General features: G+C 37.8%; 1 protein-coding gene across 2 annotated transcripts; it reads left to right on the top strand.

Moving 5' to 3' along the window:
• The first annotated feature begins 494 nt into the window (after window positions 1-494).
• Window positions 495-10,242, top strand: LOC131290866 (BUB3-interacting and GLEBS motif-containing protein ZNF207). Of its 2 annotated transcripts, XM_058320088.1 has the most exons (6): window positions 495-730; window positions 979-1,292; window positions 1,359-2,209; window positions 3,286-3,453; window positions 3,828-3,975; window positions 9,923-10,242. In XM_058320088.1, the coding sequence occupies exons 1-6, from the start codon at window positions 690-692 to the stop codon at window positions 10,015-10,017; spliced, it is 1,617 nt and encodes a 538-aa protein (XP_058176071.1). In that variant the 5' UTR covers window positions 495-689; the 3' UTR covers window positions 10,018-10,242. The 2 variants fall into 2 exon arrangements, with proteins under 2 accessions (XP_058176071.1, XP_058176147.1); XM_058320164.1 differs by lacking the exon at window positions 3,286-3,453.
• Window positions 10,243-16,522: the final 6,280 nt, after the last annotated feature.

Below are 16,522 nucleotides of genomic sequence, written 5' to 3'. Positions count from 1 at the left end.
ACAGCATTTAAATGCAGCCCTGTTCCAAGAATTGTGTAGTCGAGGAGGTTGTCTACAAAACTTTTAATAGTGACGGACACTTCGTGTCTGAATCGAGTCACATCAAATTTAAATAGATTCCGATAAAGTTTGAATCAAATCTAGTCAGAATCGAATCAAAACGATTCTCAAACAAATCAAGACTGATTCATAATTAATTAAATAAATAAAAAACTGATTCAAATCCCAAGCGAATGAAATCTGTTCCGAATCCGTCAAATGGGATCCAATCCTATAGAATCCGCCTAGAGATCTAATCTTCGAATCTTGCGAATCTTGCCAACACTAAACACATTTTGCAGCGCAAGACAGCAGAAAATTTTAACGCGTCTGTAAAAGTGAAAATTTAGCATACTAGACTAAATAATTCTTGTTCAGTTAGCTTTGATTTTGTACCTTGCCGTGCCCTGACTGCATTCAAAGTGAAGTTGTCTGATAGGTGTTGTTTAATAGTCGACAATTACGTGAAATTGTTAGCCTCCGTGACGAAGAACGATTTCAGCACAAAAGTGCTGCAGAGCCCGAGCACCTGAAAGTGTCATTCGGCGTGCGGAGCAGATTGAGGTTGTGAGGTGGAGTTTGTGATAAAATTGGTGCCCCCAAGCACTGATACTTGACGCCGATCTACTCTACCTACATCAGGCGAAGATATGGGTCGCAAGAAGAAGAAGGCATCGAAGCCGTGGTGCTGGTATCCTTTTTTTATAAAAATATATTTTACCTACTTGAGCATCCGCCCATCCGAGATGATGGTGCGTCATTTAAAATCCCTTCTCTGTGTTGTAGAAAGATTGTGGTCTGCTAATGTATGCATAAAGTTGTTTGCTGATTATATAATGTTGTTGTATTGTTGGTGATCGAAAGCGAAATTCTACTAAACATGTAACTATTGGCGAAATGAGTTTTCCTTAGCGGTTTTCTGTCCGATTTCTTGCATAGGTACTGCAACCGAGAGTTCGACGATGAGAAGATTCTAGTACAGCATCAGAAGGCAAAGCATTTCAAATGCCACATCTGCCACAAAAAGCTTTACACCGGTCCAGGCCTTTCCATACATTGCATGCAGGTTCACAAGGAATCGATCGATAAGGTGCCGAACTCGCTCCCGAACCGGTCGAATATAGTGATTGAAATCTATGGCATGGAAGGCATTCCACCGGAAGATATTCGTGAACATGAGAAGCAGAAAAACGGTAACCGCTCGGAATCGGAGGAGGAGGAGCCAGCGCACAAGAAGATGAAACAACCCGAAGGTAGGGTACAATGTGAACCAACATTTGGAATCATTTATAGCTAACCCGGTGCGCTTTCGTTTTCAGCTACCACCGTTTCGCAAGGGATGATGATGCAGAATATGATTGCGCCCCATTTGCAAGCGGCGTACGGCATGAACCCCATGATGGGAGCGATGGGGGGCATGAACCCGTACATGGTACCACCCGGGATGCAAATGATGCCTGCGATGATGGGAGCCGCACCTCGGCCGCTCTTCCCGGCCGCAGCCGCCAGCGTGGCGACGGTAGCTAGCACATCGAAAGCTACCTTCCCTGCGTACAGCTCGGCCACAATTAGCGCACCGCCAACGACCAACAGTGCCATCTCTGCCGCTGCAGCAAACAACAACAACATCAACAATGGACTGGGTGGCGGTGACGCTTCAAAGGCGGCAGCCTCTTCTGTGATACCGAACGCGGGAACGGCCACGTCGAAGATTGTCCATCCACCGGAAGATCTTAGCTTGGAGGAACTACGTGCCCGAAAGCCACAGTATCACAAGCAAATTCAGCAGGCCACGCAACAGTTACTGCAGCAGAAGCAGCAGGAAAAGCAGCAGGCGCAAGTGGCAGCCGCCGTGGCCGCAGCTCAGCAACAACTGCAGGCACAGGCACAAGCGCAGCTTAAACACCACCAGCAACAACAACAACAGCACCAGCAGCATTTGCAACAACAGCATCAGCAACATCTGCAGCAACAACATCAGCAGCATCTGCAACAACAGCAGCAACAGCAACAGCAGCAGCAACAGCAGCAACAGCAGCAGCAACAACAACAGCAACAGCAGCTTCAGCAATTGTCACCCTTTTCGTCCGCCTCCGGAACAGCGACAGTTGCTTCCAACACCCAGACAACGGCCTCGATGAAGGACAATCGTATGATGTCGCCGCAAGAAGTAAGTGTTTTTGTAACAAGTGTTCCTTTCTCTTTATCCTGTTTCCCGTTTTCGTCTTTCTCCTGTCCGCATTTCACTGAGTAGCGTTTCTTGAGTATTGAGAGGTTGCGTGTGCAGGAGCTCACCTCTGGTTCTTGTGTCCGGTTAAATTGTGCATTTGAGTCGGAGGATAGTGTAGAACATTGAGTGTTGATTTGATTGGTTGAAGATGCTCTTAACGGATGCTTCTGCGAAGAGTCCACTGGTAGTTGCATCGTAATGAGCTCCCGTCGAGATATGTTTGTTGTGTTTGTGGGGTTTTGGTTAATTGTTTAAGTTAAACTGTTCTCAAAAGTATTTTGGATGGAAAATTGATCGCATCTGCTTTATCACCTCCCTCCCTTACAAAACCTTGTTAATTCTGTTGCATTTCTCTCATTTGTTTAATATTGTAGCACTTTTTACCCGATAATCGTTCCATAACAGTCACCCAAGTTTGAACTTTTTATTACTATGCATGGGTGTGGGTACTACTAATTGAATTGATTGTTCTCATTGTCCCTCATTCAGTATTCTATTGACCTTTCTTACAGGGGTTTACTCTTCCCGTTCCTTAGTATATTTAAGACGCTTAAGGTTTGCTCTTAGCTCTTCAAGTACTATGCGTGTATCATCGTTTATTGCTGGCCATTCTTTTTGGTGATACTTGAAGGTTGCTGCTAAATTTGCAGATCAGAAAATGTGATGTTTTATAAACTGCCATATTTTTCGGCATAGGATTCCATCCGTTTCGTAAATTAGTTGTCATCATCCAAGAAGTGCGGGCAAAATTAATGACACAATTTATGCAATATCAAACGTTCTCCTCTTGCTCAATAGAATTATACTCAGTTTATATTTTATCCCCTTCCCGCGAATGCTGTCAGTTACCGATACCCTTTCAGTTAAATGTTGTTGTTCAACCTCACACAAATACACACACACACACACATATTGTTTCCTTTCTCATTTTCAAAAACCTATCATTAACAAATTAAACGATCAAACGCCAAGACAACGCGGACCCTTTCTTATCCTCACTTTTGTGCGCTTTCCAGCAAGCCGCCGTGATAGCGCATGCTGCTCAGGCTGCTGCGGCGAACCATCATAAGCAGATTGAGGAATTGAATCGTGCCGCAATGATTCAACGATTTCAGGCAGCGAATGCAGCCGTGGCCAATGCTGCCGCCGCTGCCGCCTCGAGACCGGGAATGCCAATTGGAATGGTCAGTTTAACAATAACAAATCTAGAAAGTAGTACTTTGAACTTTATAGACTAGTGTTGTGGGTAAGGTGACAACAGCCATGGTTAAGGGTAACTGAAAAAATCTATTGCTCGTAGCTCGCTTTAATCTATAGCTAATCTGGTAGCATCGTGCGAGGTATGTGGTGAGTATTTCTGTTTCCTTTCAGTGTTTTTCGTAGACGTTTACTTCATTACGTTGATTCGGAGATGAGATAATTTTATAGATGTTTCACAGAAAAGTGTTGAAACTGCTTGCACTAGAAATGTCGCCACAACACTAGCATAAGAACAGCATAAGCATAAGTACTCACGATCCTATCTCCTCTAATTGTGTTGTATGGCTTGTACTTTTAGGTTCCGGTGTCGCTAGGAGGACCCATGCCGCTAATGCAACCAATGATGCGCCAAGGGTTGGCCCTTGGCCCACCGGGCGGGGGAAATTTGGCGCTGCTAGGGGGTAACATGTTACGCCCTGGTCCACCACAAATGGGTCTTGGTCCAGGTAGGTACAATCAATATTATCGAAAGTGATCATTACCCTTCCAAAAACAGTTGATTTACCTTTCGCTTCTGGGCTGTTTACAAAGGATAGCGTAAAGTTTTTTGTGCAAACAAGTTGAACCACAGGGTAAAAAAATACACACACATAGACACTGAAGGAATTGATAGAACTAAGATACCACTTGCCCGTACTACGAGTTAAAGTGATGTGCAAATTTAGATGGAAAACACACTAAATTAAAACAATTCAAGTTAAACAGTGTACTCGGTATCTTCAATAATTATAACGATAGTTATTTGAGTACCGCTCAATTTTGGATGTTTTTTTTACATAGAATTAGTGCAGTTTTACATTAATGAAGCTTTTGTTTATCGTCAATTTATACGACTATGTATGAATAATTGCATAGCTGTAAGACTTGTAGTGGATTTTGTAATGTAAAACTTTCATTTACGATATTGTAAAATCAGTACTTAAATGTAACGTTACTATTGGATTCGATCCAGAAAACACATTAATTTGCTTTGTAAATTATGGCAATCAATTATTCATAAATACAAAAATTTTAAAAGCATTTAGTAAATTCCCATGGATTTACTAAACAGAAAAGAAAAAGTTGTATAAAAGCAGAGAGTCGTATTAAGGGACTTTTAGATGAGAGCATTTTTTTCGTACTGCCACTTGCAATCACTCATTTTCGAATTTTAGTTACAATTTATCCTTACACGACCGTAGAACCTGCTTAAGGTGGCCTCTGGTGACGTAGATTTGCAAACTGTCTCTAATCTACCTCACAATTTGACCTAACCAAGCAATTTGAACTAGAATAGTCTATTTAAAGCTATGCGCGTTAAGAATGAGTGAATGTTGCGAACTTTCAAAAGCAGATTCTTTTAATTAATCTGCCTGAGCTAGTTATGAATAAGTTAAATTAACGAGACATAAAAATGATTTAAAAATGAAACGGTCAAAAACGTACTCTTTAGATTAGACTGCACGAACGAGAAAGCTGGATAAGCAATGTGTGTTCAATTCTTTGCTGTCCAACTTAATTTGAGTATATACTTCGAATGTATTTGTTTAGATGTTAATAAACTTTTAAACTTCGAGCAAAATGATATAAAAGGAAGAATTTGCTCAAATCCAAATCACAATCTTATTGGAATAAAACATAAACAATATCACCGATTAGTTTGAACGATTTAGCTTCAGATGACCCATATTGGAAGGCCTTGGCTTTGGACAGTTGAACTTCCCTACGTATTTAGAGATGCTTATTTTGTAAAGCCTAACATGTAAAGGGATATGATTGCTCCATTTTCGTGCATATTTGAAACTAGGGTTCATTCCGCAATTCCGGGACGATGCGGTATTGTGGATGTATCGAAGAATATATTTTATAAAATCCTGGACAGCTTAGCATTCATCATATACTCCCGATTGTCCGATTGAAAAAGGTAGAACAACAATCGCGGATAATCCGCAAAATGTCCGAAGAACAACCCAACCATACAAATCAGTACATCGCCATCAAAGTTTATTTAAAACATAAGATTTTAGAAATGCGTGGTGTTGAGAGTTGTAACCCCCATCTTTGGCACATTTTGTCAGTTGTGCTAGGAAGTAATTCTATAGTGATTAAATTTGATAAAACCGTTTTTTCGACCATTACATTTGTTCCATTTTTTCATGATTGAACGAATAAATGTATATGGAAGACTAAAAAACTGGAAAATTGTTAGTCTACTGTAGTTTGAAACGGTGGCAACCGGTTGGCCAGATCAATTTATCAATTAAAATTATTAAAAATATTGACTTAACATATGGATAAATAAAGCCCATTTGTTTTCTTTAACCCCTTCACAGTCCAGCTAAGTTGAGAAAATTGCTCAAAAAATTGGCACACTGTTTTTTGCGTTTTTATATAGTTTTTGATCTAGAAACGAAGAAAAAATTGTATTTTCCGAAACATTTTTGGGGATTTTTTAATTAAATGATCAGTCAGTTTGCATATGCATTATTTGTTATTGTGATTAGCAATAAACTATCTATCTATCCGCTTGGAATTCCAATTCCAAACTGTGAAGGGGTTAATGTATCAAAGAAAGTTAAAAATGTTATTGAATTTGTCTTTCCTCCGTTAAAAAAATAATAATTATACTTTGCTTCTTAACCATAACTAATGTTTATTCTTCGGTACACATGTAGTAATATTGGAGTAAATGAATGTTATACTTAGTTCATATTGTATGTATTTCCGGACATACAATGGGTGACTCATATTCCGTATGCATATTTTAGGTGGTGGAATACGTTGATAGTAAACAAACAGGCCAGTTGGAGGTTGAAATTAGTAGAAGAAGCATTTGAATTAGTAGAAAGCAATTAATGTTCCTAAGTTGCTCTATTCTGGTTCAAGTTCGAACCAACGTTTTACATTACAGAATCCAAACACAAGATCTACAAAATAAAGCTACTCAAATTAGTTTATACTGCCTGCATTTGCAACAACTATTTTAAAGCCATCTTTTTCGTACCTACCGTCTGCCCTATTACATACGGAGCATATTTCTGAAATATATTTTACAAATGGTCGTGATGCTGCAAAAGTCACACGCTGCAAAACACATATTTTTCTTCATTCATATTTATAAATACATTCCCAAACTTCTCCTCACAAGTAGCATGTATAATTAAAACGATTATGTTCGGTTTAGTTTCCCTTAATGCTTTCAATTTTCTGTTACTGTTTATACACCTTCTCAAATGCTCGGTTTATCGTGGATAAGCGAGAGTCAAAGCATAAACAAGTCGTTACGATTAGCAAAGCGGTACTGAAAGTCGTTCTTTGTGCGTTGGGCAGAAATAGCAAACCGTGAAGGCAAACCTTTTCGACTCCTTCCATAAGGTTTTCATGAATTTTTGTTTGGTCCTCCGCTCCCAAAACTGTCACCTTAATTCCGTAACTTGTCCTAACGAAGAGAAACAATATCATATTGTGTTTATTGGTGTTATCTCCTTCTGCTATCTTATTGTATCCCGTATTTTCTACAGTGCAATGACGTCTCACAAATTCGAGTACACCGCACTCGAGATTTCCTCGTGCGAAAACTGTGTCCGCCCAAGGTATAATAGCGAGGCACACACCTATGCTCATATAGACTATAATATCTATTCTTTTTACACTAATGTTAGCTCTGTATCATTATCATTGTCACTTCTTTTCGGAACCACTTAATATTGCCTTTGAGTGTATCTGTTTTTTTTGCTTATGTTTTCCTAAGGTTACTGTTTTCTTGTGGAAATGTCTTTTTCTCTACATTGATTGTTATAACTCCACAGATCCTTATCATGTCTTGCGTGAGCTTGCTAAACGAGTGTTTCGCTTCACACCGTAATAATCCATCCTGTTTTCATCAGTCAAAATAGCGATTTAGGCTCAGGCACCACTGCTTCTGTTAGGTTCAGTATTATTTATGGTTTAACATTTGTTATGCTATAAGTATCATCAGATGGTCAACGTTATTTTATTTTTTTAGTATAAAACAATCATAAACTGAAAAATCGCCGCTGACGACCGTTAATTTTTGTTAGCAATCGGGTTTAGTATTTCATTTGAAAATATTCAGATTCATGTTCTATTCATCCATTCAGCGGAAAAAACATTCAGATTTTTTAACAACTTGAACAAAATCATCCGTGAGTTTTTTTTAGTTAGCATGCCTAAATATTCTCATGTTCGTTTTTCATCTTCTTTTATGATTTAACCACATCCCACTTTTTATAGAATGCATTTTTTTTAACACCGTTCAGCATAGTTTTTTTGTATCCGTTTTTTATTTGATGGTGAGTACTTTATCATTATTATTCCACTTTCAAGCCATTTCCTCATCTTCATTGTTCAACAATAATTTATTTCATTCGTTGTATCTCTTTAGATACATAAGAATACATCGTTTTGAAACCTAATGGTGCATGTGACCATTCTCAATCTTGATTTCGCACAATGGTTATACCGTGACACCGCACTATCAGTTTTCTAAGTGTGCAGTATTTCTAAGTAGTTATACTAAATAGATTTAGCTTGACAAATAAAAATCTAAAATTTTCTGTAACATTTATTATTTTAACAATTAAATATAAATTTTTGACTTCTAGTTCTTCGCCGGTCGAATTATCAGACATTCCTGTAACAGGTTTAACCAAATCAAAGATTTTGTTTTCCATTTGTTTCGTTGGTAGTATTAGTGAGTAGAGCATCTAGTTGGGTGTGTTACTACTGAACAGTGGAGTATTTATTTATGTTGATCGTGGATTAATTTTTTTATTCATTATTTTCGATACGGTAATACGATGTTCCTTTCGAATGCCAACCCGCTTTACTCGTCAGCGATTAGTTAAAAAAAACGATGTGTTGCAATGTTCCTAATGCTATATAATAAGTTTTGTATAAAAGCTAGATACTTCAGCTTGACCATGGTTGCATGCTCAATAAATGATAAAAGCGTTTAGCGAACGGATTTATGATAACACATCAACGGCAAATTTAATCACTTAGTATTGTTCCAACCGGTGGAGGGATGATAAGTAGTATATTTACCGAACAACATAACTCATTCAACGCAGTTTTCGAAATTGCCATTACGGATATGGTTCGCTCGCTATGTTCAGTTGGCGGAGATTTCATCCACAGTGCCGATTCCTGTTGTTGTTGTCTTTTTTTCTTTTGCAGGACACCAGTGCAGTACTGTCGCGAAATGAAAAATGAAATAAAATATTGTAAAGGGATGGATGATAGTTTCATACCTGTTACCACTCTTCCTCGTGTCTAAGATAAGCCTTTAAAAATACTACTAACATCACTTAAATGTGTTTTCTACCCCTTCCGGTAGTAACAGTGTGCGTGTGTGTGGTTGTGTGAGTGTCTGTATGTGTGTCTGTCTTCTTAGGTCATGATCCCTTCATGGTTGAGTGATATTTGCTTAATGTAATTTTATTGTTTTTGCACTGTTTTCTGTATGCTTTGATAACAACTTTTGTGGATGTTTGTTATTAAAAAAAAAACAAAGTAATTGTTCCGCACTTTTCAAATTATGATTATTTTTGCACTTTACGAAGCTCTTTGATCTTGCTTTATAAAAATTACTAGATTAGACTATCTATTTTACTAAAGATCATTTGAAAAGTCTTCTAAGCTATTCTTCCACGGAAGACATAGAGGTTCAGTTTTTAGTTTGAACTGTTTGAAAGTAGTTTTTATCGTAGTGTAAGGTTAGCGTGTGTCTGGGGTTTTCTTACTTGTTCTGTAAAAAGTTGATTGTGTAAGCTACCTTTCTTCATCGTTAATTTATAGTGTTAACATTGTTGTTAAATATTGTAGTGTTTTTGGTTTTACATTTTTTTTTAGTTTTCTAGTGCGAACTTTCCACAGAGCAATTTTCATCCTGCAACGTTATGATTTCAATATAATGTTCTGATTACTTCACGCAAAATGGTCGCCTCGAACGCTTGCAAAGAGCGTTGAAGCTGATCAGCCTCATCCCAGTGGATCATGGGAAGATAAGGAATTGTTCGTATTCATTTTCACGTTCTGTTGACACTTTGCCGTTGCTATTATAAATATATTCTTTTGATTTAATGTAATTATTTTATTCACAGTAATTGTTAACAATTTTATCTTGATAATACTATTAATATTAATACTGTTTCAACTTATACTAATACTACTACTACTACCGCTAATACCATCACAACCACAATCATCACCTTCACCATTATCAGCGTCGTTTTGGTTCGGAATCAATATATAAAGAATGAAACCCCCCAAAAATCGAATAATCTAGTTCCTGCGTACGTTAAATAGCGAAGCATCACACCGTAAACCCTTTCTAATACTGTTGTTCGTTCATGTATTTGCTTCTTCCCGTTGTTTTTCTACGTCGGACAGGTGGGTTACTAACGCAAATTCCAACCGTACCCGGCATGGGTGTCATGTTTCCGGGGGCTCCAATGCTGCCGATGATGCCGCCACGTTTCCGGTGATCGAATCAGCCAACACTGCTACCGCACCTGGCTTTATCATCTGCACAGCAACGTCCACTAGTAGCAACGGTAACACCAACAACGTTACCACCACTGTTGCAAAGACTTCCGTTATCCATATTATATCCATAATGAAGCAGAGAAAGCGCCGAAAAAGGATGTGTCCAACTTTAGCGATCAGCGATCTTCTCGTTCGTGTTTGACGTCGGTGAAAGTCGATTGAAGTGACGTAAGTATTTCGAACATGGTGTTGTTTTAAGTTTCAACAATGTATTACTTTGTCCTTTATCTTTAGGTTGCATCTTGACCATCATTGTGTACGGAGGTAGAAATTACGCTAGTAAAATAGGATCCACAGGATGATCATCTTCAAAATGGCTGCGGTATGTGGTTTTTAATTCATCTATGTTAGTGGTACGAATGGACGAAGGAAAGGGATGTTACGTTGTTGATAGAAACAAACATAACATTTTTATGGCATTATTTTAAACAAACTATTTAAATTGCAAGGTAAGGAACATAGTTGCTATCTGAAATGGAAGAAGAAAATCGAATCAAGACTATACAGTCGCACCGGACAGAATCGATGGTTTACAGATAATAACGCTCAATCTTGTGTAATGTATGGCGTTTCAAGTGTTCAGACATGCGTCTGTTGCGTTATGGAAATGATTGACACACTAATACCCACAACATAAGGATGCAAAATAGCTCGCAGCGTAGGCATCAAGCGTAATGGCTTCCTGGGTAATAGGCAAATGATTCCCATCTAATGATGAAGTTAGAGTGAGTGAGATGGAATGGAGATTCGATTCTTTAATTTCGAAATTTTTAATCATTCAGAATTATATTGCGGACTTGGCCTCAAATAAGTCTAAATAAATCATCTTGGCGAATGGAATCAAGTTTTACACAGATTTAACTTACTCACTCACTCTGACTTGAGTTTGAGGCCTCACTATTCCCGTCAACAAATAAAGCAAAACACGCGGCATGTCAAATTTGGTCGGCTGAATTTACGCTTCACATCATCTTCATAAAGTTGACGTGATTTTAGTAAGTTAGACATTTGTTGTACGAAGTCGTTGTCAACCAGTCGGTTAGGATTATGTTTAATCGTTTGGGCAGTGCAGGTTATGGCAGCAAATCGGTGTCGGTAGTGGTTAACAGTCCGTTGGTTATCACTGATCAACCTTTATCCACTTATAGTTGTGTATCACTCAAAGTCCCTCGTCTGAAGTATGGAACTTATACATAATTTTTTCGGTTTCAATCGATATTTCGAAATTTTATAGCCCCTTTTTGAATTGTGTTCAGATTTGTAGAAATTTCTCATCTTGAGCTCCCCCTGAAGAAATTTGATCATGGTATCGTGACCAAGTTCACAAAAAATGCCCAAAGAAACATCGTGAGTAACCGCTATAACTGTGTTAATAAACAGTGTGAGAAACACTCTCAAAAGTGGCAGGAGAAAGCGAAAAGCTTGAAAGATATTTTGTGAGAATATCTTACACAGCCTATTAACATAGTAACAAACTGAGAAACTTAACAAATCAAAAGCCTTAAAATTTATCTTTTCACAATGTATATTATTTCGTTTTCTCGGATTGCGCTCTGCACTGAAAACATAGAACCGGCATTAGAAGGTTACTCAAATGAGGCTGTGCTTTACTTTAGCAGATAGATTTTTTTTGTTTGCGTTTGGTTTTATTTTATATGTTTTGTGAGCTCGCCAAACTATCTATCATTGCTTTTTTCATCAAATTTAGAAGGATTTTTTTTAGAAAGTTTAACATGCGTTTTGAAAAATGCGCCCAATTGTGTTTGGTCTAACTTGCTATTCTGCAAGTTATTTTTAGAACGTCTCTTCCAATGTCAACATCCTTCCCAATTGCACAGTTTCCATATGTTTCTTTGGTTTAGAGTAGTGATTTACCAAAGCTTTTAACTTAACGAACATTTTGCATAATATTTGAGATACATTGATTTCAGTACATTGAGTTTGTATGTTTCACGCAGTATCCTGGATGCTCTCTGTGCATTACCCAGGCTTTATCATTTCTAGTGACCTGATATTAATGAAGAAAAACATCAAGTTGTGGAACGCTTTCAAATACGATAAAACTACCAAAACACGAACACGTGGGAAGATATGTTTTTTCCGTACTTGGTATATTCCTGCCGATTGGGACCGATTGATATAAAGTGTAGGCTAATCTTTTTATTTTGTTGTTAATCATTCTCTTCCTATCAGTTTTCGGAATTTTTGTTTCGTTCTCAATCAAGTCAATCTTTCTTTTTTTTGGACACAAAGTAGCTTGCAAAATAGTTTGTAATTAATCGTAAAAGTTTGTCATATTGAATTTGAATACGGTTTGATCAATAATTCTTCTAGAAATGTGTTAGACGTCCGCGAGTAACCAAATTTAGACATTATGCCATCATCAGCTTATGGAGGATCACATTTTGTAAACATTTCGCATCCATTGTGACAAAGTGTAGTTGAGCTCAACAAAATTGCAGCGCATTTATTAATCCTAAGGAGTTGCATCGGTTACTCATTGTGTGAATTTGAAACGTAATATTATTTCATTGAAAAATACATACCGTCGATCCTGGATATTGTGGAACTAAGTGAACGTAGAACGTCGATCATGGAACACTCCATAATAAGTTCATTTAAAACGATGCTATATAAACAAAGCGTGAGCAATAAATTACTTTCGCATAATGTACAGTAGACAGCAATAGGAGAAAAATCATATTTATTTGTTATATATGTATTCTACGTTATCCAGGTTCGACTATCATTATCGATCTTCTCGCTCTAACTTGCTCACCATACCGGTTCAGTTCATTTTTATTGAATGTTCTTTAGAAAGTGTGGTGTACTTCCAATTGCATTAATTTAGTTTGTTATCTTTTGTTTCTATTGCTTGAGTTATCTGGTTCTTTCCGGTTTTTCTTCTTTTGCAAAACTTCGATAAATCTCGTATGTAATGTACCCCGGTTGAATTTCTTGCCTTCTGCTTATTCTATAACTCCTTGTATTCCCTTGTTTTCTGACCTTGTAGCGATGGTAGTGTCGATATAAAGGATATTCTTCTCAACCGTGTGTGTATGTGTGTGTGTATGTGTGTCTAGTTGATCATCCATCGGCAATGCTAAGTATAAGCAAGGGCACACCGAGTGTTCAGCTGTACTCTGATACCATTCTCACATGTGTAGTCCTTCCAGTTTGCTTCCATATTTCCAGTACACGCGCGGCCACGCAGTTACGGTACCGCAATATCTTCGCCAGGCAGAGCTTTGTCGGCATCAATTTTCCAGTTGCAATGCTCCAAGATCTCAGCCAAAAAACATATAAAAAGCCGTACGTACACGCGAGAGAAAGAGAGAGAGAGAGTCATATGTTAGCACCTAGAAAGTCGCTTTGGTCGAGCAATACGCTTGGCCCCAGCCAGTGTCCAGGGTGTCCTTACGTTAAGCTTTTGATTTGCTCTATCTCAGCCCCTTTCCCTTCTATCTCTGTATGTTACTATACGTCCCTGGTGGGACGTTCCACCCCACAGTCTCCGTGACCGAACAGGTGATTGCAGAAAACATTCAGTTGCGCACTTTGTGTGCGCGACGTTGCGATGAACCGATGACGCAATCACAAAGTTGATGTTGGATGGGAAATGTTCCGTCCCCACCCAATGGACGGTAGTCGAAAGGCTCTTCCGCTGCCTCCACTGAACCGTCGCATGTGGGTCGGCGACATAGCGGGTGGTTTTTCTCGGAAAATCTTCTCGCGTGTCACATCAGTTTTGTTGAGTGGAAAGTCCCTTGCTGTATCGGCGATCTGGAGTAAAAAGTCTCGCCGTGCGTGCGACGCTTCCAGATTCGTGAGCAGGCGAAATTGTTAGCACAATTTCACAGCTCTTACTAACTATTCTGTTACTTAGTATTGATAATATGGGAAAAACGGTAAACGGTGATAAAGCGTTTGTTGTGGTGTATGGTGTGGTATGAAATTTTATATTATAATTTGATTGAGAATTGTAAACAGCTGCTATATCATTGACTGGTTTGTGCTAAGGACTGCTGGAAGACGTAAAAAGTACACCGATATTTTCATGCATTAATTTTGTTTTGATTTTCAAGTCTATAGTTTCTTACCGAAAAAGAAGCATAAGTAAACTCAGTTGAATTAAAAAAATGTGTTACAGTGATGCTTTTAGTGTTTAGTTTAGAGTTTTTTTTCGTCCAATCCATCATGCATCGTTTTGATGCTGCCTTTCGTCCAGTCACGTTATAGTTGCACAACATGCAGTAGTCTTAAGCTTTTGGTAATTTCAATAATATAACAATAATAATAATTTTGTCCGTACTTGTGGTCGGTAAAATCATACTTTTTTTTTCCTTTACTTCAACTCTCGATACCTACAAATGCGAGCTGTTGGACTTTCCATCCCCTGTTCGGAATCGGTCATTGGAAAACAAATCACGTGTCGTTTTCCCAGTTTTCTTTTCCACATTTGGTTGTTGTATTTGTTTGACTTTCCTTATCCTCACTCTCTTTCTCAATATGTATTTATATATCTTTTACTATTTTTCTTTGCCTCTCCTTCTCTGCATCTGTTTACTTCTTTTTAATTTTGCGTTTTCGTTTTCCCAGCGAATGATAAGAAATGATTTGTGGGTTTGATTAAAGTTGTCTGGTGTGCACCACAGGTAACTGCGAAACGCACGTTCTTGTTCAGCCGCAAGCATACATATAATACCATTTCTGTTTTGTCCAAATTATCATTATCGTGTTGTGATATCTGAAGCCATCTTTCGTTCGTATTCGGGTGTTCGTTCTGTGGTCGTCCGTTCTAAATTTAAACGTATTGCTCGTATTCATACTGCTTTTTAAACCTAGGGATAACCTGGAAAATCTGCGGCGTAGTTTCCACGTGTGCGTTGTTTACTTTACAACTTTGAGTGAATGTGCAATCGGTCCTGTTGTTAGGGAATGAGTTTGCTGATTTCCTAAACAATCCTAACTTTTCCGATGTACAAAGCGACCGCGAATTTGTTTCATGCTCAATTAACCATGATCATATGTTATTTTTATCATGTAACATAGCCTCTGCTCACTCGCGGTTCCTGCAATTAGTGTGATTATCGTGCGTGATCTAGGATCGGCTACCTGTCGGATGTAGAGTGTAATCCTACATCCTTTGTTAGTATGGTTTTTACGCTGTACAAATCCCTTCGTTAATGTTAAGCCTAAAGTTACAAAACAATTCGCTTCAACCCGACCCAAAGTGCTTGCTTATGGAGTTGTGTACCTATTGGCTTGGGTTCTAGACCTCGGAGTACAATGTGTGTTGCCTGAGAAGCAACATTTCTGTAAAGACACAACATTTCTAGCCGCTCGGTTTTTTGAAATCACATCTAGTGTATAGCAACGGTTTGATATTGAGATTAGCATAATGATAAATTGAAATAAATCACCCATACACACCCGAAGCTGGAGCGCCCACAGTTACTGTTTGTTGGTGAATGGTGCAAACAAAACAAAAAACAACAAAAAAACAAATATCAATTATCTCAAAGGACATGATAGCAGCTGTTCACACGTGTTGTCGTAGATGAAATTTAAGTAACAGAATGATAGAACGATAAGCAACTACTAGAGTGTGAAAAGCAATTTTGACGTAAGTTTTTAGTGTCCATATTTTAATTTCCGATAGTAACTTTAGCCAATAACGTTGTATATATATATAGCGATTATGTGTAGACTATATGCATAGAGGTATATATATGTACAACCAACAAACTGTCATGCTAGGCGCGTCATTCTAAGCCAATGGCGTTTTCAATCAGCTTACTTTAGAACATGATAGATGATTCGAGCTCTATTCTTTCAACGTTAACCATCTGCATTGCGTGTCACCGTCGAGAGGAAGATAGTTCATGGAAGTAATGCATGGCAAAATAAATGTATCGGTTAAAACACTACAAAGAAAGCTTAAAATTTTACTACAGATTACTGGCTGATGACAAACAAAACTCGTCCGCAAAGTTTTATTCCATCCGAAATAGGTAAAACATCTTTATGAGACCACCATAAAATATCATTAACGAAGTAATTAATATTTAAATAGTTATTTTTCATACTGTTGTTGACCAATTTTAATTTCCTTTAAAATGCATAAAATAACTATTTGTTTTGCTTACAATAAGATCAGACGGACTTTAAAAAGTGTAGTACGAATTTTTTTTTGTTTTCTAAACGATTTGAAGTATTTGAGTAATTTGAATTCTTGTGTATAACGTTTTTTGACTGAGGAAATGAGATCATCTTTTCTTTCTAACAGTTTTGCAATGGAATTGCAATGTTAATGCTATATTTCGAATATAATTGATATATATATATATTGATGGTATGTACATGAAAATGTTTTAAAAGCGCACAATGCGTGTCGGATAATATTAGAAATAATAATAATAGATTCAATAATTGTAATTTTAG

Source organism: Anopheles ziemanni, chromosome 2, assembly GCF_943734765.1.
Source record: "Anopheles ziemanni chromosome 2, idAnoZiCoDA_A2_x.2, whole genome shotgun sequence".
NCBI classification, from domain to species: domain Eukaryota; kingdom Metazoa; phylum Arthropoda; class Insecta; order Diptera; family Culicidae; genus Anopheles; species Anopheles ziemanni.
Note: the sequence above shows the minus strand (reverse complement) of the source record. Positions and strands in the feature narration are given on the sequence as shown.

Excerpts from the sequence above, each read along its gene's own strand:
- LOC131290866 (XM_058320088.1), top strand. The coding sequence starts at position 690 with ATGGGTCGCAAGAAGAAGAAGGCATCGAAGCCGTGGTGCTG. Across the intron at positions 731-978 it reads GCATCGAAGCCGTGGTGCTG|GTACTGCAACCGAGAGTTCG; the intron begins GTATCCTTTTTT and ends TTTCTTGCATAG. Across the intron at positions 1,293-1,358 it reads GAAGATGAAACAACCCGAAG|CTACCACCGTTTCGCAAGGG; the intron begins GTAGGGTACAAT and ends TTTCGTTTTCAG.